The sequence below is a fragment of the Pteropus medius genome, unplaced genomic scaffold (assembly GCF_902729225.1).
Source record: "Pteropus medius unplaced genomic scaffold, Ma_sr-lr_union100, whole genome shotgun sequence".
Lineage (NCBI taxonomy): Eukaryota > Metazoa > Chordata > Mammalia > Chiroptera > Pteropodidae > Pteropus > Pteropus medius.
The window spans coordinates 9,710,198-9,734,399 of record NW_024347788.1 but is presented as its reverse complement, the minus strand read 5'-3'; the positions used below and the strand labels follow the sequence as shown (position 1 = coordinate 9,734,399).

Below are 24,202 nucleotides of genomic sequence, written 5' to 3'. Positions count from 1 at the left end.
ATCAAATTTTCTTTGAATAGAAATTAGAAATGATTTCTTGGAACAATAACGAAATGTTGAGAAGCTGCCCAAGACTTGAAAATATACAAACTTCTGCTGCGGGCTGAATTCTTGCTCTCTTTTAATCTGAGACACACTCTACATTAAAGAATTCATGAGAAATAAGTGACTGGCACTTCATACGAGTTAAGGGCATTCCTGGCTTGAACGAGGTGAAGTAATAAGCAAGCAGGCAGGGTGCGTACCAGCCCTGTCACGTGACGAGACAGGTATGCCAGGGAGGAGGCTGCAGGTGCTTGCTCCCACTCTGCGTCCGGCTCGGGGTGACACCTTTAAGAGCACTCACGACTCCAGTTACAACGCAGACTGCTGGGCCAGTAACCGAGGTTTTGGCCCGATCCTCGGGACCTTTGAAGCAACTTTCCTGATTCACGTTCGCATTACATCTGTCTACCCTCTCTGGAAAAGGAACGAAGAGAATATTTCCACAAAGCAGGTAAATCATTTCCAATATTCCTAGTGGTCTCCACTCTCCTCTTTTAAAACATTTTCCTAGCAGATTCTTGCCTGTGGTTTGCAGAGTAAGGCTCATCAACACAACGCCTGGCACCCTAACAAACCAGTTAGACAAACTGCAATCTCTCTAAAGAAGGTGATCTTCATGTTATTCAAATCTGTGAACTGATGTTCTGATTTATAGGTCATCTTCAGAAATTTTAGGAATAAAAGATCATGCTCAGATTTCAATAAATCTATAGTTAACATTCGATCACTTACCTCAAAAGTAACAAAACTCCCAAAAGTTTCTGTAATATGCTTTCTTATAATAGTATTCAAATTACGAATATGCCTAATGCACTGGGAATTCCCAGTCTTAAACCAAATATTGAAACCATAATTTGAAGACTAGAATTCAGTGAGAAAACATCTCAAGTCCTTCCCTCGAAGCACTGCTGTCAATGTGCCCTGCGGACGGGAGGCAGGGGGTTGTGTGCACCTCCCTACACTAGGGGCGCTGTCGTGCTGATCGGAGTATCTGTGAATTACAAAACTGCCTGCCCAGGAGGAGAAAGGGGAGCAAGCTGAGGTGCAAAACCAAAGGCGAGGCCTTAAATGTGCGAAGGGGTTTGTTCTATGAGTCTACAGAACCTACAACCGATGCTTGAGCAAAGGAATAACTTAGTGACCGGGCATTTTAAAAACACACTTGTATGTCTCAATGTTGACAAAGCAAGTTCACAAGCTATCATTCCTCGTCCTTCAGATTGCAGTGGCCCTTTTCCTTGTTACGTCACGAGCATAATTAATCTACGTAGAAGCGTCGTAAGTACAGATGTGTGCATGATGTCGTGAGCTTGTGAAAATAGACGTAACCCCTAACCTCAAAGTTCCTTTCAAGAATAAAAGGCTGAATAAAACCCAGGAATAAAATACAGCCATAAAATATATGAAGTAACACTGTGATATAATAATAAATGAAAAGGGGCAGGAAAATCATACTATTGTAATAGTTATTTTTGGTTAGACCATTATCAAAGGGTGCAATCCTGCTTTGGCTACTGCACTTGAAACTAGAAAGGATTAAAAAATAACAGCAAAAGTGATTAAATAGAAAAACAAATCATTCCAGGAAAGATGAAGTCTTCTGGAGAAAAGGCTTTTACTAAAGTGCTACTTTTTAGTTAAATAGTGCCAAACACTGTCCTATGTGATGAGGGGCACAAAGCAAGAAAAATGCAGATCCTGCGCTGAGAGAGACTACAGTATAACGAGGGGCACGGTATTAACGAAACTCCTACAGACGACCGGATGACATTTTCAAGTCAACTGAATACGATCCGGTTTCATTAACCTCACCCTCAGAGACCTTTCTCTTAGCCATCTTAATCAGGAAGAGTAGCAGTACCACACTGGTTTAGTTCTTCGTGGTTTTCCAGATGCTTTACTAGTACGTGACCCTCGTGATGAAAGGACTGAAACCATGACCCCATCACTAAGAACTCCTCGAGGTAGGTCCTCTTCCGAGCTCATCGACATCTTCAATATGGTAGTTCAAACTGGTTGTTAGAATGCCCTGGAAAGCTATTAAAACACACTGGGCGCACCCCCGCAGAGCCTACGCTAACTGCATAGAAGACAAGAGGCAGTGGTCCCTTCATAACCCCCCCAGATAATTCTGATACACTGCGGCCAGGGCTGAAAACTGCTGCCCAGGTGTTTCTCTCTCTCTCTCACTCCTTCCCCCTTTTCCTCTCCCTGTATCTGTTAATTATCTATTAATTTTATTTTCTGGTGGTACTGGGGTAATAGCTCACAAAACTGCTCAGCTATTTCATCAAATCTAAGACACCATCATTTGTAACAGTCCCCTTATTTTATTATGTGTCACTAAGAAAGACAAAATTCTGCCAGGAAACTTTTATAAGCCAATAATTTTGACACAGAGCCTGAATGACTTAACATTTCAGAAATGTGAAACGTCAAAAACTATGCAGTATGAGAGAGTTCTCCGTTCCTAGTTCACAGTCACTGTGCTCTGTGAGTGAGAAACGGCTTTTGCACCTGTGAACCATCACATTCCGTCCCCTCCCTCTCCTCCATGGCATCTCATCACTAAAGACACAAGAGGGTCTAAGAGGACAGTGGCAGGGGACAGCATCTGGGAGCAGAGAACCTTTGGGCCCCTGGTTTCAAAGCAGTATTACTTTCACAAGTAATGTCCCTCATGTTTAGATCGTAGATAATAGTTATTAACTTATAACATCTCTTTCCCAAAGAGAAGGCAAAATTCTGTTTGGTCAAATAGCATTAAAAAATGAGTTCTACACAATAATACAATTTCAGTGTTCATTTGATGGCTCACGCAAATGCTTTGCTCATGTGGTTACAATGAAATTTTCCAGTGAATAATAATGCATAGGCTACACTTCAAAAAAAGGAAAACTTGCTTTAAAAAACTTAAATGACTTCTGCTTATAGGATTATAAAACAGAGGTTTTCCTGAAACACTCACCTCCCAAAGCACATTTAAAATATGAGTTAATATCATTACTAAGTTGTTTTCAAGGTTACCTCTGTAATGAAAAGCAATGAAATGATGGAATTTTGCCTGAACTTCTCATTCAGTATGTCATTTTTATTTGTGCTCCCTTTGATACATAGTACATTATTCATTCCTACACTCCTGAAACAAGGCTTAAAATTTGGCCGATGCAGCAAAGATTCTGGGCTTCTCTGAAGACCCAGTTCAACACTGCAGAACATTTACAAGTGTATCATCTGGCTGGAATTACCCAACCACATGGCCTCCCGGCCAGAGGTTACAGCCAACGATCCCAGGATGACACAAGCACTCTGCATAGATGGTTGGACAGGCTCCATAAGGTGGTGGGTGAGGGTGGTGGGCGAGGGATGCACTTGGGTTAGTCCAAGCCTGGTACCAGACAACATCTAACGCAAACAAAATTTCTATTTCAAAACAAAACAAAAGTTTGGACATTCAGGGAATTAGATTAAAACGGAAAAATTCTTGATTCCTGAAATATGTTAATACATTATACTGTGCAATTTATTTTTATTCTTTAACACAGAAAAAGCACTGAAGTAAAATAGTCGTAGCTGAATATCAAAATGACTGTTTCTCACATTCAGTCACGGTAATGACGGTGACGTCACTTCCCATCGGGGTTGCTGGGTAAGACGGGGAACACCTCCCACTGGCCTGGAACGCAGACAGTGGAGATGAGCATCACCACGTGCTGGGAGGTGTGCTAGAGTCTGGTTAGGAATCTGGGCCTAACCGACGGACACACTCATTCCAAGGACCTGACAATGGCTTTGTCTAAATCCTCAAGTTGGCTAACGGCCTCTTGCAAACAGACGTCGGAGGGAGGTGATCTGACTCTAATAATGGGCTAAGGTGCTGAGCAGAAAACTGGGCACCCACTTTAAAAAAAAAATCTTTCTGCCGGCAAAGCAGATGAAACCCTCAAGTCTAGTGGATCTAAGCGAGCTCATCTTTGACGTGTGGGTTGAGCTCTTCTGCTGAAACTACTGAACTGATTAATTCCGGCTCGTATCTCCGGTGAGGCAGAGAAACGCAGTCACATAAAGCGGGGACGTTCCCCCGGGCGCCGACACTAAAGCATCACCTCCACAGTGAGGGCTGTGTGGACCTTATGACACTCCCCTCACCCCCCAAGCAGGTAAATGTGAATTCAGAACAGACTAAAAGCAGACAAGCTGCTCTCCCCGAGGGGGCACGTGGACCAGGTCAGGCAGCGATGATCAACGACCCCTGAAGCTTCTGTAGCGAGGATGACATGGGGTGATGGGGTGAGGTGGGGCCTACTGGGTGCCATCTTTCTGAAGACTGCAAATGGGGCAACAGGACACAAAAGAAAAGTCTTATGGATTCAGATAAGCTTCTAGCCACTAAGACCAGGCCACAGGTGGCAATCAAATCACACGTCAGGTCTGCAGAAGCCAAGAGCACCAGCGTGAAGTGTAGAGAGAGTGATGATGATCAGGGTCAGAGGCACAGGACGGGGTGGTTCGGTCCGTCCAGCCAAGCGACAGAAACAAAGAACAAGCACCAGTAGTTCTAAAAACCAAGCAGCAGAAGCGAGAGGTGAGCGAGTCAGCAAAGGCTGGCGGCCGTGTGTGGCGGCCGGAGGTGGGGGGCAGTCACGGTCCGGCAGCCCCGTCCACCTGCCTGCCGCGGGAGCCCACCGCCCGGGGCTCAGCTCTATGCCCATGAACACACGAGCAGTGTCCACCGCCACCCCGTGGTCATCCTCTACACACTGTGTCCCGTGAAGTTCATTTAAAGAGGACTTTACCTATAAACGAACTGTTACATGCTTTGATTTTGCTATTATATGGTCTACTCGTGTGTATCGACGAGTAACATAAGAATCCCATGAAAACATTTTCAAGTTGTACCAAAAAAAAAATCTTCACCACTGTGAAGTAGTTCTTAAAAAGTCATATCCCTAGAAGAGACAGAATTGCAAAAAAGCAAAGGCAACACACACACACACACACACACACACACACACGAAACTGTGTGACTGTGACGGCAGTCACACGTGGTGCAGGACTGGGAGGGAGCTTCAGTCCAAGTGTTGCCCTTGAGCAAACTCAAGTTCTAGATAAAACATTGACATTTCTCTAGAATGCAGCTTCATGTTTGGTAAAATGAAGAGGCTGAATTTCATGGTCTCTAGACAAAAATTCAGCCCTAAAAAATGTATACCTTAGATTTCTAGTTTGATTTCAATGAACTTTTAATAAATCTCCATGACACATAAATGTTAAATTCAAAATCTACTATAATTAAGAAGATAATTTTTTTATATCTGAAAAAAATCTAACAAGGTTTACAGAAAATATGAGGTAGCATTTTTAGAAAAACCTGCTCCAATATTTCTATCAACATAGTTGAATAATTTTAAAAAACTTTTAATGTAAAAACAAATATAAATCAGCTTAACATAAAATCTAGTCTAATTGAGAACAATGTAGTTTTCTCAGACTAATTTAGCAGACCGACCAGGGAAATAATAGTGTACTGGGGACGTGTTCACATTGCTGAGACTTTAAATTCTAGAATTGAAAGCTCAGATCACTAAAACGCTTTGGAAGGCAAGTTATAGGGGGAAGAAGGAAAAAAAAAAGGGGAAACACCATACACACATTTTTCAGCTCCCACAGTTAAAAATAAAAAGCTTAGGTTTGGTTCTTTCTCTGATCCTTGTGAACACTGAGAACAACAACAAAAAACCAACTAACTTTCCCGTGACACCATTTTATAGTAGGTATTTTGACTCTTTTATCTTCCCAAACACACACACACACACACACACACACACACACACACACACACACACGCATACACACCTAGAGTTATATTTTCTACATTAGTCCAAGGATTTTGCTCAGCACTAAAACAGGTAGAGAGTGAGGCAAGTTTATGAATTTTCCATAGAATATCTTAACCCCCCAAAAAAAAATTACTGCAAAGGTTATATTTGATCTTTACCTTCAGGTAAAAAAAAAAAAGCAGGACCTTTTGTTAAAGGAAATTAAGAAAACGTCTTCTCGCTTACTAAAGATCCCCAAATCAGAACCACATGCAAATCCAATTAGATTCAAGTGCATGTCACAAATAACAGGTTTAAATATTCTCGGTTGGGTTTCCAAAGTGACTACACCACTGTGAAATTTGTGACTTTTTATAGGAGAAAATTCTATACTAGTGCCTTTTTCTTTAAGTTTCCTATTTACGATTTACTTTTAAAAATGACACTAATTCGATATACATTATTCTCCAAAAGATGACAGTGTTATTCAGTATTAAGTAACAACTTAACAGACATTTAGAAATGGATAAAAACTCACACTTAGCTGGAGAATTAAACATCTGTAATTCCTTAACTGCCAAGAGGAAATTCAATTTATTCTGCGTAACTTTTATCACGTCAAAGAGTGCACATGAAAATCTTTTCACAACGAATTCCTTCCCTGACACAGTTAAATGCAAATTATCCACCCCTCCCCTCCCCGTCTTACTCCAGAAAGCTCCTGCATACACAGCTGAAACGCCACCTACTGCAAAGCCCAGGGGACAGAGCAGGCGACGCTGCCAGCATTTCCATTCCATCACCGGGCTGGAGCTGAAGAAAGGCGTGTTTGTTTGGCAGTGTTTCTTTTTAAAAAATCTCAGAGCCAAGAAGAACAAGCTGAACTAGCATCTGAAATAGCATTTTCAAAAATGGAGCGTAAACTAAACAGGAGAGAAAAGGAAAAGGAATATGAAGGGAAACACAACAGCCTGGAAGATGCTGATCAAGGAAAGAACTGCAAATCCACGCTGATGACCCTCAACGTGGGTGGATATTTATACATTACTCAAAAACAAACACTGACCAAGTACCCAGACACTTTCCTTGAAGGTATAGTAAATGGAAAAATCCTCTGCCCGTTTGATGCTGATGGTCATTATTTCATAGACAGGGATGGGCTCCTCTTCAGGCATGTCCTAAACTTCCTACGAAATGGAGAACTTCTACTGCCAGAAGGGTTTCGAGAAAATCAACTTCTCGCACAAGAAGCAGAATTCTTTCAGCTCAAGGGACTGGCGGAGGAGGTGAAATCCAGGTGGGAGAAGGAGCAGCTAACGCCCAGAGAGACCACTTTCTTGGAAATAACAGACAACCACGATCGCTCCCAAGGACTGAGAATCTTCTGCAATGCTCCTGATTTCATATCAAAAATAAAATCTCGCATCGTCCTGGTGTCCAAAAGCAGGCTGGACGGATTTCCAGAGGAGTTTTCAATATCATCAAACATCATTCAATTCAAATACTTCATTAAGTCTGAAAATGGCACTCGACTTGTACTGAAGGAGGACAACACCTTTGTCTGCACCTTGGAAACTCTTAAGTTTGAGGCTATAATGATGGCCTTAAAGTGTGGCTTCAGACTACTGACCAGCCTGGACTGCTCCAAAGGGTCAATTGTTCACAGTGATGCACTTCATTTTATCAAGTAATTACCTGTGCCACAAACAAAGGCAACAAGCATGCAGCCAGCAAGCTTCGGAAAACCACAGCGTCAAAGGCATCCCAGACAACGTGCCCAGCCAGCTCTGCATTCAGAGCCCTGCTGCTCATCAATTACTGTAAGCTCGCGGTATGTAAATTCTGTTGCTCCAGATGTCCTTCTGTAGGGTTTCCTGCTGATCAGACTCTCACACTTTAAACCGAAAACAGTGACCATCTACATACTGTAAATAAAGACTGAATGCTTTTGCTATTTGTTTATTTGTCCTTAAGCTGTTTTTCAATCAGAATGTCTTGGGTGCTTCCACAATAAACAAGCATGTACGTTATCATTCATTTACGTAAGTGGTAATAAAATATTTTAAGGGGCTACAAGATTTAAAATCCTTTCTACTTAATGGCAAAAATCTACAAAGAAACTGAACTGTAAAATTAACCACCGAGAGCAAAATAGATGTTCAGATCTACTAAAACAGTGTAGTGAAACCAAATGAGACTGCAAGGTTTTAAAGCTATTGATTTAATTTTTAATAGCAGGCACCAAAAGCTCATTCACAGTTTCTGTATTGCATACCAGAATTACAGTTGAATTGATATACTGCTCAACATTCCTAGAAAACTGCTTGATGAAAATAAAAAATAAAAATAAAAGCACTAACAGCTTCTTTGCTTGTATTAATAATATAATAAAAAGTTACATATGTCACTTTTAAAACAAGCAGTACCACTAGATGATTTCACACATTGTTCTGCATTGATGTAGTCAACTAGCAGGATACAGTAACCGTGGCTGGTCTTGCAAGTGACAAAAATCAGCAAATGTGTTTCTTTGCAGGCTGAGCTCCATCACAGTGTGAACAACTTAGTTTTAACAGAGTATGGTATTAGAGTAATACAGGAGTTCGTTTTCAGAAGCACTCTAAATTTTAATCTATTCATTTATCAAGCTCACAAATACTAAATTAGCATCACTAAACATTATTCTTATGAAAGAACTTCATTGATTCTTTTTCAGTACCTCTTCTGATGCTAAATCTGAGACTCATTGAATTGTGTTTAATTTCTTTACTTCATGCGAATCAAGCAGTTATTCTTTAAAATTAAATTTTATATGTGGCTGTCTCAATGAAATAATCTAGAAACTCAGCTTTAAATGTGAGTGCATTTTTTTCCTCCCAATGAACAGCTAATCATTTCTATGCCACTTATTTTCTTTGGATTCTAAGAACAAATAACATTTTAAATTTGCTCCTTTAAAATTTAACCATTAAAACTGGTAACTAAATCTCAATTTTAACAAACTTCAACAAAAGATTTCTGAAAATCTTGACCGACGTTATTATATAAATTACCATATATGCCAAAAGTTGGCTTACACATATAAATTTAGAATTAGCAGCAAAGTTAATATCCTTAGAACTATAACTGACTTCTAGCTACAATATCTAAGGTAATGATGAAAGTTGGCTGTATGTACTAAAAGAAATATTTTAAAATCTGTTATACAAAAAGTCTTTTTAAAATTCACATTAAAAAAATACTCCTAATCAACCACACAACTTTCTTTTATATATAACAAGAAAAAACTTTCTACTAAAACATCAAATTTTTCTTTATGTACTTGAAAATGGATTAATCGGGATTAAAAGGAACTATGAAAATAGAAAATAATCATAAACTATTTTAGCTGTTACTATAATTGAACTGTTTATATACATGTCCAGCTTATGAGCTGACTTTTCCTTGGCATTTGGACTTTGGTAATGAAAATCATGGTAGTGATTTAATGTCAAAGCAAGATTTCTCTAACAGGATTTCATTACAGATAAAAAACAGCCCTGATGTATCTTTCTTCAAGAGATAATTAAACAAATTTTCTTAGAAGTATAAGTAAGGTTTTTGTATCAATTCACAAAAAGAGAATTTAACTTTAAAACAGATTATTGATGGAAACCACTACTTAAAAAAATCTGTCATGCATTTTATGTCTGTCTCTAAAAAACTGTATCTGGATGCATATAATTCCTCCTCTAGCTCATGACAAATCATGACATGATTTATCAAACAACTTAATAATCTAGAAGTAAATTTGACTACAATACTTACTCTTGTAACTTTTAATAAATGTACCTTTTAAAATGCAAAATTACTTGCACTTGGATTTACGTATTCAAGTGCCTAAATATTGTGTTGTTGCAAGTGTAGAAAAAATACCTACTTTTTAATTTTACTATTTTCTAAAAATATTCATAAACCTCAAGAAATACGAAATGCAATCGTTAAGTCAGAATGAAGCTGTCATAATATTTTTGTCTGCACTCACTGTTCTCCAAAGAAAAAAACCACAAAGTGACTTCTTACCTTCTTTTTCAGGAGAAAGGTGAAAAAAGTAGGTTACTATACCTGGCATGAACAAAACGTATATACTCCTGTATTCAGACTGACCCCAACAGTGACTGCAGCACTGTTCTTAAAATGTGAAAAATAAAACATAGCTTCTGGTATGCTGTATTTCTAAAATGTTTATGGCAGCACGCAGAACAAATGAAACACTTATGAGACTTTTCAAATAATATAAGAAAGATAACTACTATCCCAGACTGAAGATAATGACACAGATTAAGCTTGTTGTTATTTTTAAAAAAGAAAATTACTTATATGGCAAATGCTTTCTAAGATGATAATAAAAGGTAATATTGTTTTATTTATCATATGCCAGACATGATGGGATGAACATACATAACCTTAAGTAATCCTCATGAGGACCCTAAGAAAGGTACTGTTAGTCTTCCATTTTTACAGATGAAGAAAGAGACTCAGAGGACTAAGAACCCTGCTAAGATCACATGGTTATTAAGAAGTAAAGGTGGAGCCAAGATATGAACCCACGTATTCCAGTTCTAGAGCCGGCAGGAACCGTGTCTGCTTCTGCAGGCCCCTTACATCCCTAACACCTAGAAACTGGCATGAAACAGGCATTCTTGAAGTACGTGCTGAATACAGAATATGAAAATACAGGTTTGCCTCACCTGACAAAATCTCACAATGCAGGTACTCTTACAATGCTTAGTGAAACTAGATTTTTGGATGACACATAATATTTTTAATGTTATGCCATTTGAAGAACATAACGTGAGTCATCTCACAAGAGCAAAGAATATCCCAAATCTGTTTATTAGTTCATCTAGATTTTCACATATCAGGGTAACTGAAAAGGAGGTTAACTTTTTATGACTTGTACAGTCTACCTAACTGATGTACAGTGAAACACACATGGGCTCCAGAGTCAGACTTGGGTTCAAATTCAGTTAACTTCACTAACATGACTGTAAGCAAGATTCTTAACTTCTTTGAACTTAAACAGCCTCACAGTAAAATGGATATAATAATGATTAGTTGATAGAGTTTTTATAAGGCTTCAATTAAATTCTAAATTATATGTAAAGCGTCTCACTCTTCACGGGCTTTCAATGAGCACTGGTTATTATCCAGTGTAAAGGTAGCTTCATGACCTAACCATGAATAATAGGCACAAAAACACACACTGACATTAATTAGACTTTTGACTTAAACATGAACAGAAGAGAGAACTTCTAACTTCCAAATGTACAATGGCTACTTCGCCAGCAGACTTATCTTCCTAATCATATTTCGCTTAAGCTAATAGTAAAATTAATTTGTTTCTGTGAAGAAACATGCTTAATATTGTAATGAATACTATAAGATATACGAATATACTTTTAATTGCTACAACAAATACGGTTTTCATTTGTATTAAAGTTACATATGATGAGTTTCTTGGGACTTTGATCTAGCTTCATGTACAAAACTACAAGAACAATATAATCATTGCAGCTGTTCCATTAGCAATTTAAAATCAGTACGCTGTAATATATGTGATAACACAATCTTAAAGATAACCATAATAAATGATAAGTGCTTTGACCTGCAATGATGTCAGTCAAGGTTAAAATGAGAGCACCTGAATCACAGGGATTCTTGAAAAGCAGAGATGTAATATGGACTATCTGAAACAGCAGGCAGCTCAGAAGTTATCTGCACTTAGCTTTGATTTGGACAACGGCTACTTCTCTAGCAGACTTGTCTTCCTAATATATTTTGCTTAAGCTAATATTAAAATTAATTTGCTTCTGTGAACAAACACTAAAGGGGTGGTGATAAAGGAAAATGTGCTGGGCAGGGAGAAACATCTAAGATGAAATTTAAAATCTGCCTAAAATAATTTATAAAGAGGTGACGGTATTCTTACTTCTCTTGACAAAAATACACAACAGTTCAAGAGTTTCTATCAAACAAAAATCACTAACATAAATCTTATAAATTGCTTAGAAATGACCTATATTTAATTAAATAGTCCAAAAATGCAAAAAATGTACATTAAGCATTTTGTATATAAAATGTGGAAACTCTAGTTTTATTTAAGTCATTGGTTACCTGAGAAAAAATAATGAATTGGACATTAAAGACTAAGATAATTGTAATACATTTCTTTATCATATATCTTTAAAAAATTATTCCTTAGCATAAAATATAAATTCATTGAATGGCACAATATCTTAAATGTCATATAAAAGTTAACCTAATGGCATGACAGGTTTTTCCAAACCCAGATTTCAGAGTATTCGGTGACATTTAAAAGCAAGTTTTAGTAGTTATATGTGCTTTTTAAATGATCAAGTTATTTTCTGAAAATTCCTTTCTGAAGACAAGCCCAATTTTTTAAAAGTAATTTTGATTACTGTCTTCCAGGATATTCAGTACATGTTTTCCTACCCTATTAAAGTGGAAAATTGAGCAAGTCTGATTTCCTAATTCCATCCCCACTGATTCTGCCTCGTTATAATAGATGTTTATTAACTCATTTTTAAGGTTAAGAACTGTTGAATGACACTAACTTTGATATCAATGGTAGCATTTACTTTGGGTACCATACCATTTGATGAATTCTTATTTATACTTATTGTTTAAAAACACATTAAAAATAATATGAATGCAGACACCCATGATGTTACATCCTAGCAAAACTATTTATTTTTGCATATTTTTCCTACCCATGTATAGGTATTTTTAAAGAAACACGTATAGAAAGCAAAAGGAAAGACTACATACAGCTGTATGCAGAAATAATTATTATAAAGGTTGGATGATTCTGGGAGAGAAACACCAAACAAAAGAATCTAAGTCATAGGCGAATGATTTATATAACGACAAACCAAAAAAGACAACCACAGACCTTCATGGTAAATATATGTCTACTTGTTGCAACAGTCAAAAAATAACATTAGGTTTCAGTATATAAATATTCAGCTACCTTGAAAACTGGAAGCAGGCTTTATTAAAATGTTATTTTGGGTCTACGGCCATGCTACTCTGAACAAGCCCGATCCCTTCTGATCTCAGAAGCCAAGCAGGGTCGGGCCTGGTTAGTACTTGGATGGGAGACCACCGAGGAAGCCCAGGTGCTGTAGATGTAAAACATAAAAAAACAAGGGATTGTAACCGGACAAGGTCCTTGCAGTCTGTGAGGTCAACCAAGGGTTGTCTCGCCTACCCCCCTGCCGCAAAAAATGTCATTTTGGTTCCCAGTTTTATTTCCTTCTCCTCTTCTATCTTTTCAAAATTTAGATTATTTGGATAAGCCAATTGTACTTAGTAAAAGGCAAGAAAAGGTGGTTCACCTATATTTCTTCCTACTAAAGAACAAAAAAATTGTATATTGTAAAATTCACTAGGTGATGGGTACACAGAAAAATAACGGAGCTGGATATAAAAATTTAACAGTTAAAACCAAGGTGTTTAGTGAAGCTGAAGGCCATGCATTAAGTAAAATCACTCCCATTCTTCACTTTGTATCACACTAAGACTTTAAATGTAACTGAAGAATGTAATAAAACATTTTTAAATGACTTTTAAAGGCATTTTTAAATGACTTTTAAAGGCATTTTTAAATGCCTTTATCTTTCAAAAGGTAAATATGTACCAAAACAAGGATCTTTTTGGTTTAAGGCAGTGAGAAAGAGAAGCAGTTGAGAATTTAAAAATCAAAGTAAAAAGAGACATGTCGACTAAGTCAATTTTAAGAACTGCTAATGACGTGAAAAGGCGGAAACCGCGCCCACTGAAGCTCCGGTTCCGGCGAGGGGGCGAGGGGGCGAGCGCTCCTTACCTACCTCTCCCCTTCAGAGAAATCACCTGCGGTTGTGTGCCTAAGTTTCGGGAATTCCGATACCCTAGGAGACACTCCCCTGGGAAGGTCTATGAATGGGATGTGCTGGTCACCTGACCTTGCAGCAGAGGTCGTAAAAACGCCAGACGCGCAGGGCGCTTTTACGCTCCTGGGCGCCTGTCACCACCTGTCACCACCGGGGTGGCCACCGGACCAGATAAATCCTTGTATTTCCCAGTGTTCTGTGGCAGCTGCTGTGGCCAAGTTATCGCATTCCGACCGATGGAATGTCAGCCAAACTTGGGGGGCGTGAGGTCTGGACAAGGCCCTGTGAAGGGTTACAAGGCCAGGCGAGCCTTTTGCCCCGCCCTGCCGCCTCCGTTTCACTGCCTGGGACATGGACGCGACGGCTCTAACTGCAGAAGTCACCCTGCATCACCCGGATGGAAGCCACAGACTAACGATGACAGACGGTTGCCGGTAACCATGGGATCAGCCTACCGGACCCGGGCTTCTTAGCCCGGAATTTCCTCTACAAGGAAGGCTGTTTGAGTGACCGCTGTTTTGGGATGTCTGTTAATCCTGGCTCACAGAAGTGGCCAGACCCGTTTTACAGATGAGGACACAGACTCGGAGAGTTAGGCAACTGGCCACTGTCACACTAGTAAGCACCCTCCAAAGTGCCAAGCTTTTAACCAGTGTGTGACACCTTCTGCCGATCAGACACCAGGAACTCAGTGAGAGACTCGGTGTCGGTGGAGGACACGAGCCTCGAAGACGCGCAAGATAATGCTGAAGAAGGCTGGGGTCCGCTCACTGGAGCAGGCTGAGGCCTGGACTACGGTACTGGAACGTGCCAGAGCTAACCCAGAGGGGACCCAGCTCTTCTGGTGAGTCTGAAACGAAAAGAAACTGGGCGCGAGAACCCGCTTCCGAGACACGTGGGGGACAAGTACGGAGAGGACAAGGGTGACTGGCGGGTGAGGGACACGCCCAGGCGGGAAAGAAACCCCGCGAGCCAGGAGCTTTCCCTCACTCAGGCACGGAGTCCTCGTTGAACTGGATACAGAGGAGGAGCTACCAGGAAATGACCACCGCCCCGATTCCTAAAAACTAGCGAGGCATTCTTCCACGGGAACGTCTAAGAACAAACAGAATACCTTTAAGCAAGTGAGGGCCGGGGAGGGTATTCATGGACTGTATAAGCAAAGGAACAACTTTACAGATTTCTGAGACTTTTCTACTATACATCCCTCCCTCACTTTGGGGGCACGGGGAGGGGCGTGGGGGTGGCTGGACAGGAGCACAAGCCCCTGCTGTTTCCTGGTAGCATCAAGCAATTAGAAAACACCGAGGATTAAGAGCATCCCGTATGCTGCTGTAGTCTTTGGGGACGGAGTCAGGAAAGAAAACGAGGAAGGAGAAACGGAGTCTGATAACTGAACTGGCGGAAGCTCGTAGACACGGCCAAGTTTTCAGAAATGGTAAAAGATGAAGAAAGTTTCATAAAAAGCCACCTCCAGACAGAGAGAGGGGTCTGAGGCTTTAACCAGCACGCAGCCTTTTGTTCCATAAGTAGCTAGTATTATCTTCAGGTTTTTAAATTAATAAGCCTGTGACAAACTACTCAAATAATTAGACAGTCCCTCCATGAACATGTCAACAGAAGGATTAAGAAAAGCTACTGCGAGCTTTTTTACACTTAAGTTAAAACACTGGGGCATTAATGCTTAAGTTCACACACTTATACAAAATAAAATTTAAAAAAAGATAAGTTCAGAAAACTCCCAAAAGAATCTGGGGCAAGGTATTTTTTTAACAGATTGGATTTTTGTTTTAAATGTTTACAATTTGAGGCAACTGATGAGACTGAGGAGGGGAGACTGTATATTCAGGAGAAACAAAAGACAATCCATAGTATAAAGTTCTCGAAAAGAAGGAAGGAGATGGAGTCCAGAGCACACCCAAGGAACTGGCTTCCATCAGGAAGAGAAAGCCCGTCCACGGAAGAAGGCAGACAGGTACAAACACAGTTCTACTGGTGGGTTTGGTAGTAGCATTATGAGGGTTTCTTAGCTAATAGAAGCTGTTCTTTGTGTAACATGGAATAAGGGCGTCTGCTGAGAGATGCCAGGGAGGCAGGCAAGTTTGGCATTTGAGGAGGCTGGGGAAGGTTTAGAATGCAAAAAATATAAAGTTACTGTTGCTTAAAACCTTATTTTACAGTCGCCTGGGAGGCAAATTACTTAAAAATCATTAGAAGACTTAGAATATACGTGTAAAAGAGTCCATTGGAAGGAAACAGTATTTTGCAAACTACTAAACGAAAGATGTCAATTAAGACCAACACAGTTAAACGGCCCTGACTGCTGCCCTGGAACCAGGCACCTCTTAGCTTCCAGTGATTTATAGGGAGGGTATCAAATAATCGAACAGGATAAAGACAAAGACAAACAGAGAGGTCTTACTCTGAAGCACTCGAGGAAGATGCCTGCTAACCTAAGTCCTGACCAAGCTTTCAGAAAATCGAAGAGGAGGAGGACAGATGAAGCTGAAGTGGCTAGTCATGTCTTCTGCTGGCTTCATGTTAATGAGAGATTTCTTTTAAATTTTATTGTACTTTGATAGAGGCCAAAGCGATTGATTTTCTTACTCGTATTCTACCAGCATGTTTACACTGGACAATTATTTAAAACTGTCTTTGCAGCCTAAGACCTTTACCTTAAGTCTATTGCTCATCTCTGTTCAAAATCTTAGTTAGCCCTTGCAATTAGGGGCTCATGTTATGTATGTAGAATTACAACAACAACGACTATAACAATAAATATAAACATGAAAGACTAAAATAAAGAGGAAAAGGTCACTACTGTTTACTGAGCATTAACCAGTGCCGGGCCCTTTTGTTACTGCCCTGTCTAATTTACAGATGGAGAAACTGAAGTTTGACAAAGAAATGTGTCTATGGTTTCGGAGCTACTGAAAGGTTGAGGAGGGTTTTACTTCAGCAGTCAGGTCAGGTTCCAGAACGCTCTCTGAAAAATCACAGCATCCATTTGTTGATCTAAATTCTACCTTTAGCTTTGTAAAGTAGAAAGCTGTGTTTTTTTTTTTCTCTATCTATAGAAAAGTGTTCATACAACTTTATAATGAAAATATGATTGTTTTTAATAGTATCAGAAAGAAATGTTTATATATGTAAGTAGCTGGACAAGAATGTTTAAAACATTCTTAGCTATCTGTTCAAGGATTCTCCCCACCCAAATCTCGCTGGCCAACCTTTTTTACTAACTCTGATTTATTATTTTGAAGTAATAACCATGACGTTCCTTAAAACTACTATGAATAAGAAAATTAATTCCAAGCTGCCATTAGTTGAAATGTGACGTGTGACCCTTTGATTTTGAGGCAGCCAGCGAGAAGGGAGGGAGGTGTGTGAAGGGAACTGATGCCAAGATACATGAATTATCGCTTTTGTCTTCTGATGACTATATATGGCAAGGACCACTTAAGAGATGGGCAATTTACCAGTACAGAAACATACTTCTTAAAAAAAAAAGTCATGCTGTCACTATACCTTTCTGAAGAAAACGTTGATATACGTGAAAAACAATAATTTTTATTAAAGAAAAATTGAATAAAAACTTCTTAGAGCAATGCATTAAGGTAATTAACAGGCCCGTTATATAAGCCCGCAGAAATAACAATTCATTTCACCACAAACACATGCAACTAGAGAAAACTACAATGAGCAATCGTTTTTTACATGTAAGCAATACTGACCAAGTTAAATCAGAGTTTACAATTAAAACAAAACGAACTTATTAAAAATTACATTTCGACATCGACGGAAATAAAAACAGGAAGTGCGGAGAGGAGAAAAAAGAAAAGTATGGTTCGCTAAGTAAATCGATTCTAAGAAGCATTTACTGTGCCGCCACCATAAAAATATGCAGTTATTAATTGTGCCGCCACCGTAAAAATAAGCAGTTATTAATTGTGCCGCCACCGGAAAAATAAGCAGTTATCAGTTACCTAGAACTCTGAGGAATACAAGATAGCCCTATATGTTATTTATTTTCTCTCTATGTAAAATTATAACTATGTATCTAAAATAAACACAAAATATTGGGTCTAAAATGGAGACTAAAATTCTATAACGGAGCTGAAAAGAAACTATGCATATTTTGTAAAAGTCACCCACGAACCTTTTTTGGGGAAAAAAAAAAGGATCTGATGTTGAAATCTACATGATAAAGAGATAAATGAAAATTAATAATTCAGGAATTAGAGCACAATCAGACCAGAAGACAGTACAAAGCTATTCAAAATTAGTACTAAGGTTAAACAGCAGGAACAGAATGTTAATCTTTAAAGCCTCGACAAAGTGAAAGCACAATGAATAAAAATTGAGAAATTGTGTTTTGAGGAAAATAATGTCCTAATCTTTCGTAACAGAGAATCAACAGCTTGTTAAAAGAAAGTGAAATGTAGTTAAAAAAATAAATAAATAACCTAATGACTCCGATCCTTTAATTACTCGCCCTCACATCTACACCCCACACCCTAGACATGGGAACTCTCATTTCTTGGTTTAATGTGGTTGTGGCAGATTGTCTCTGAAGATGACTGCCAAAAATTTCTCAATCCCTCTACAAGGAAAAGTGTCACAGATTCAAGGAAAGAATCGAACAGGACATCTAGTAAGGAAAATCGAAACCTCACTGGGCGAGCTTAAATAGCACATTAGACACAACTGAAGAAAGGCTGAGTGAGCTGGAATACAGGGAAAACAACAATTCCAGAGTACAGCATGGAAAGAACAGAGACATCAGAAGAGAGACACAGCATTACTCCCCTTCTCCTCCTTCCTCCGAACCTTTGTGGAGTGGCGCCCTTTAGCCCTTGAGAGCCCCTGCACCACGGCCCGCCCCACACGCGGGGACACTGCCAGCCTTCAACACTCCCGGCCCCTTCCTCGATTCACACGTGCTCGGGAACCACCGTTTTCCGCCACCAGAGTCGGGAAACGCAGCCACCACTTCAGCTGGATTCGCTCCCGGTCCCGAGTCTCCTGACCCCATGCGTCGTCCGTTACACGCTGGCAGTGATCTGCCATGCTCTCGAACTGCCACACGTGCTGTTTCGGGACGTGACACGCATGCCTTGCTCGCTTAGGGCAGACCCCTGATACTTAAGGTCTGAACTCATATGCTGGATCCTTCGTGAAGCTTCTCAGTCCTCCAGGGAGACCCGCTGCTTCCCTTTCTCCTCCCTCCCCGCACCACCTTAGACACTAACTCTCTGCGGATGGGAACTGTGGCTCTTCAAAATATTTGGTCCTCGGGGCTTTGTATAATAACTATCTGATAATAGGTGGTCGAATTAAATCTGCTCAAACCACCTCACGTTATTTATTTCTCCTCAGAATTCTTGAGAAACATGTGATAGAACTGTGACAGTATTCTGTAAAGCACTGTACAAATGAATTTTTAAGGGCCATAGTTATTTTTTAGATAGTGAATCACAGTGCTTTTCATCCTAAATTATAGTTGGGAAGTATAAACAATCCGTTAGTCTCTACTGTTGAATTTCTTAATTCCCTAACCAAATAAAACTATGTGATTCATCACTAAGATAAGCCTGGTAACTTTCAGGAATATTAAGATTCCCACTCCGGGATTTTTTTTTTTTTCTGCTAACTTCACATGGAAAGAGAAATCTATAGTGTTCCACTATGACTCCTTATTATTTGCCTCGGAGGTGCAGAATAAATAGCAGAATGCTTTGCAACAGTCACACGGACTCCCCAGAGTCCTTAAACCTGTTTACTTGAAAGTTCTGTCTGGACTCCTACAGCAAAAACCACACAGCACGTTACTTCGTCTTGTGTCCAAAGCGATATCACTTCGCCTTCACTCATCTATTCACTTCTTTCCTATTCTGTCCATGGAAGGAAGGACGTGCACACGGAGCAGAGAGACTGGTCTCTAGTTCTGCTTCTTGAATCATTTAAAATAATTCTGCTACTCTGACAAAGGAAACTGGACTAAAATCAGTCTCAAATCCAAATGTTTTCAGGATGGGGCAGATAAAATAACTGGAAAACAACGGAGTAGGAAATAAGAAATAACGGTTACTATTCTGGCCATTGGAGAATGAACGCCCTGCCTAAAATCAATATTCATTAAAAACAAAACAAAAGTCAAGCTGAATAAAACAGGCCTGCAGGCCGGATTCGGTTTCTTACCCCAGTAAATTCATGAGTTACAGTCATGAGTTCACCCCGGAACCTGATCATCTTCAAGCACTTCCTCTTCTGCCTTTACAGCTGAACTCGAAGAGGAGGGCCGCGGAGCCATGCTTTCCAGAGCACAGAGCAGCACCTTCGGCGCGTACCAGCTGCAGGAGGCCAGAGCCTGCTGGTGCACCGCACTCTAACGATGAGGCGACACCCTTTAACGTCGTGTATAAAACGTGCTCCCCTACGCAAACCTCACTTCCGGTCTGCGACTTTCCTCTCTCAGTACACTGTCCTTTTCTTGTGCAGCAAAGCCACTATCTTTAATGTAGAATTACCTTTGAAGTAAAGTTTTCTTTCAACCAATATCCTACGACCAACACACACGCGCGCACTCTTTCTCTCTCTCTCTCCTAATGGCCTGAGTTAAAAGGCAGGTGTCCTCTTCTACTAGTAATGTGAGAGAATAACTATTTAAACAGCACTGCTTCTAATTCTATAAATTTAGCCAACGTGATTCTACTGGCTGAAGTAATCACACACGTACCACTCTCCAGTGATGCACACGCACTGTGGGACAGACATAACCTTGAGCTGCAGAGTCATTCTCAGGTCCCTAGACAAATATCATAACAGCGTAGCACACAGGGACAGCTTCAGGAGACATCCTCGCCGAGACAGAAACAGTAAATGTGACTGCGATTAGGGGACCTGATGTGACTGCTGCCCTTATAAGAAACGTGGTCACACAGACGCACACCAGGGGCACAACCGTGTAAAGAGGCAGCAAGAAAGGGGCCATCTGTACACCAAGGAGGGAGGACTCAGAGACCAAACCTGCAACACCTTGATCTTGGACTTCTAGTCTTCAGAACCGCGAGAAAATAAACCTGTTATTTAAGATACTCAGCCCGTTGTCTATTATAGCAGCCCCAGGAAACTAAATCAGGGTGATTTAATCTCAGTGATCTAATTTTTTGAACCAACTAAGAGATCTGGTTGATAGGTTAATAGAAAAATGTGTGTTGTTCTTGTGCTATGCTCTCTTTGCTAATATTTTTAGTGAAATATAACCTACACTTAAGAAAAATACACAAATCAAGTTTACAGCTTTGATGAATTTTCCTAAAGCAAACACATTCATGTGACCACCACTCCGATCAAAATATAGAACACTGGTAGCCGTGCTTCGATTTTTCAATCATGGATTCGATATCACATTTTCTATACTAAGCTCTCCCATATTCTAACTTTGTTTCCTTTCTAACACCGATTATTTTTTTAACTTTCCAGCATGTATATTACAGTGGACACAACCAGTAGCGTTTAGAAATACTGCAATATTAGAAACATTAGACTTCTTAAGGACTAACGTGTTAAAAACAGAATCATGGTTGCTGCATTTTAAAAATTTATCTTTCTCTACTTTTTAACAGGAAGAGACTATGGTTATCTTTGTGAGACACACAGTCTGGTAAACTTATTACACAGGCTCCAATTAATTTTTCTTTCTCCCATTTAACATCTTTTAATATTTTTTTCTGACAAGACTTAGAAGCAAGTAAAAGCTTTTGTGGAAAGTGAATGTCAGTCGAATCAGTGATGCAGTTAATTTATTTGAGTTATTTTCAGGAATTGTATAGTCCTGAAATGAAACTGTTTCCAACAAATGATAGTTTTTTCAGTTAATGAGGCACTGTGCACACAGAATGTTTCTCTCTTACAACTGTCTTCCTGAGTAAATTATATTTTAATGGCTTTTTTAAAAAGCTGGAGAACACAGAGAATCTGCATATATGAAGGAGTAGGGGCTGGCTGAAGTCAGAAGAAGGATCAGGGGTGGGGTTTGAGAGAATCTTCTGGAGATGGTAATGACGGCTCATGGCGGAACTGGAAGTGTCCAAATGAAGGGAGGGGGGTGTGTACCCAACGGGATGGGTCCAGGGAGGCGCAGCCGTGTGGACAGTCATACAGGTGGGCGCACAGACAGCTGAGGAAGGCGACGATGGTCAGTTGGGACAGTAAAAGGCAGCTGACTGGGACAGCAGCGGAAATAGGCAGCAATTAATTAGAGAAAGCCACGTGTGCAGTGATGCAGCCATAACGAAATGGCGTGCTCCAAAATCGCATGGCGGCTCCCTATTTAAAACCTATCTGAACCCCAATCGTGGGCTATTCGGGTCTATTAAAGAATACTTCCCGTGCAGTGTCCCTAGGAATGACATAATCGCTTGGATGCACAGACACTCAGAGAGAAGAGCCTGAGGGTCGAAGGACACAGCAGTGCTCTCAGAAAGATGGAGGCCGACTCTGAGACGAGGCTTTCGGGTTCGGGCAGTGTATGTGCGAGGTGAGGCCAGAACGCCGGAAGAGACCTGGGTTGAAAGGAGACCGGAAGAGGAAAGAAATCGACAGATGAGTTGAGAGAACTGGTGCCAGCTGTGCCCCCGTGGCCAGCTGTGGCTTCGTCCTGCCGCAGAACTCCTGGAGACAGGGTAGGGCGTGTGCCCGGAGCCGGCCCACTGGCAGGTGAAGCGGGGTCTTCACCCCCAAACTCCCCTCAGATGTTGGTCTGCGGGTGTCAACGCCCCGGCACTGCTGACCCGCCCTCCTGGAGGCTGGGGTAGCTGCCAGCAGAGAAGGTTCTCAGGCAGGGACAGAGAGGCCGAGACTGACAAGCTGGCTGTGTGCGCAGAGAGGGTGCGCAAGGGTGGAGGGACCGTGGGCGGGCGCTGCCAGCATCTATGGCACTTATGCCGTAGTGCCTAGCCCACGGCAGCCTGTCCCTACCTCGGGATGTAAAACATCACCGTTCACCTAGAAGCTGCAGAAAAAGGGCTGAACTGCCCCAAATCAGATGTTTTCCTTTGTTAAACAGTATAGGTGCTCCTCTCAAGAAACTGCTCAGCTATGATATGTAACAATTACCTAGTAAACAAGTCTGCCAAACCCTGAGTCATTAAATTCTGCACAGCTACTGAAAAGGAGCCGCAGCCCTGGGTGGCGTGCTCACCTCCCTCTGCGCGGAGGAGGCCAGAGGAGGAGGCCAGAGGAAGAGGCCAGAATTCTCAACCATAAAAGACTCTCAAGAAAGGCTCTTTAGAGCAACCCCCCACCGTCAAAAAAAACCCACGAAAACAGTATGTGTCTGTAGAGTTTCCCCCTGTTTTCCTTCTGGAAGAGCTAATGATACAGTATAAGCAAGAGGCTGCGGACTGGTGCGCACACAGAGTTCTTTTGAAGAAGTCCAGCTAAATTTCTTTGCAAACACAGCAGCCGCTCAGAGCATGCTGGCTCTGTCGGCGTCACCTCTGGCCAGGCCACGGCCGGCCTTCTCCGGCAGTGGCTAAGAACATGTAAGAATGAGAACCTGAAAAGGTTTACTAAGTCATTATGCATTAAAGACATAAACTGACCTAACTTTCACAAGATTTCTTTTGAACTTAGCTGAAATCAGTTTCTCTATTCTTCTTGATCAATTTCTTCAATTTTCCAGGTAAGAAATAGATATTCTAAATTGAGGTTTGTATACAAATTGTCCCTATTGTTTATATTGAGATCTCAAGACATTCCCTATCCATATTAACTATGTTAAATTAAATAATGTTTTTTATGCTACTCATTATATAAATTCTTTATCTTACTTTTTTCTACTTCACTGTTAATTTTATTCTCAAAGCCTTTTCTATTCCTTAGAGTCTGGTCATATTGTATTCACAAGATTTCCTTCTTTGTAAATGTATCTATTTGTTAACTTTAACTTTGAAACTGAAAAGAGTCCATGACTTTCAGTAAACACAGCTTAAGTACTCCCCACCCCAAATCCTGTCACAAGTCTGACATCAGTGCCACTGTATGGCTTTAGACATGATTTTCTATTCTGTCACTGTTTATCAGTTCTGCAGAAAGATTGCTTCATGCCTTCACAGTAATATGAATGACCTGATTAACTATTTTCTCCAGTGGCACCTATACAAGTGGATACTGTAAGCTGTACAACTGCAAACAACTGTGCCTTCAGATAGGGTTGGACCATAATCAAAAAACTGAACATAAAGAGGGGAAAAAGTCAAGAACCATTGGAACTTGAGCATTAAACAGTTCCCACCGACCAGACCTATGGCAACATTTTGGAATTACTGTTCTTTTTTTTAGATATCATAATGGTGGTTATGTATTTTTTATAAAGGAATCCTTATGGCAACATGCACT

General features: G+C 40.4%; 2 protein-coding genes and 1 pseudogene across 2 annotated transcripts in view; 2 read left to right on the top strand and 1 right to left on the bottom strand.

The window, feature by feature from the left end:
- The window catches only part of GTF2F2 (general transcription factor IIF subunit 2), a 112,858-nt gene that overhangs the window by 53,750 nt on the left and 34,906 nt on the right, over nucleotides 1-24,202 (bottom strand). The gene's annotated exons all lie outside the window — the stretch shown is intronic.
- Nucleotides 6,582-8,479, top strand: KCTD4 (potassium channel tetramerization domain containing 4). Its single transcript, XM_039877245.1, has one exon. It carries the CDS (start codon nucleotides 6,776-6,778, stop codon nucleotides 7,553-7,555), a length of 780 nt encoding a protein of 259 aa, XP_039733179.1. The 5' UTR covers nucleotides 6,582-6,775; the 3' UTR covers nucleotides 7,556-8,479.
- Nucleotides 12,939-13,057, top strand: LOC120614585 (uncharacterized; annotated as a pseudogene).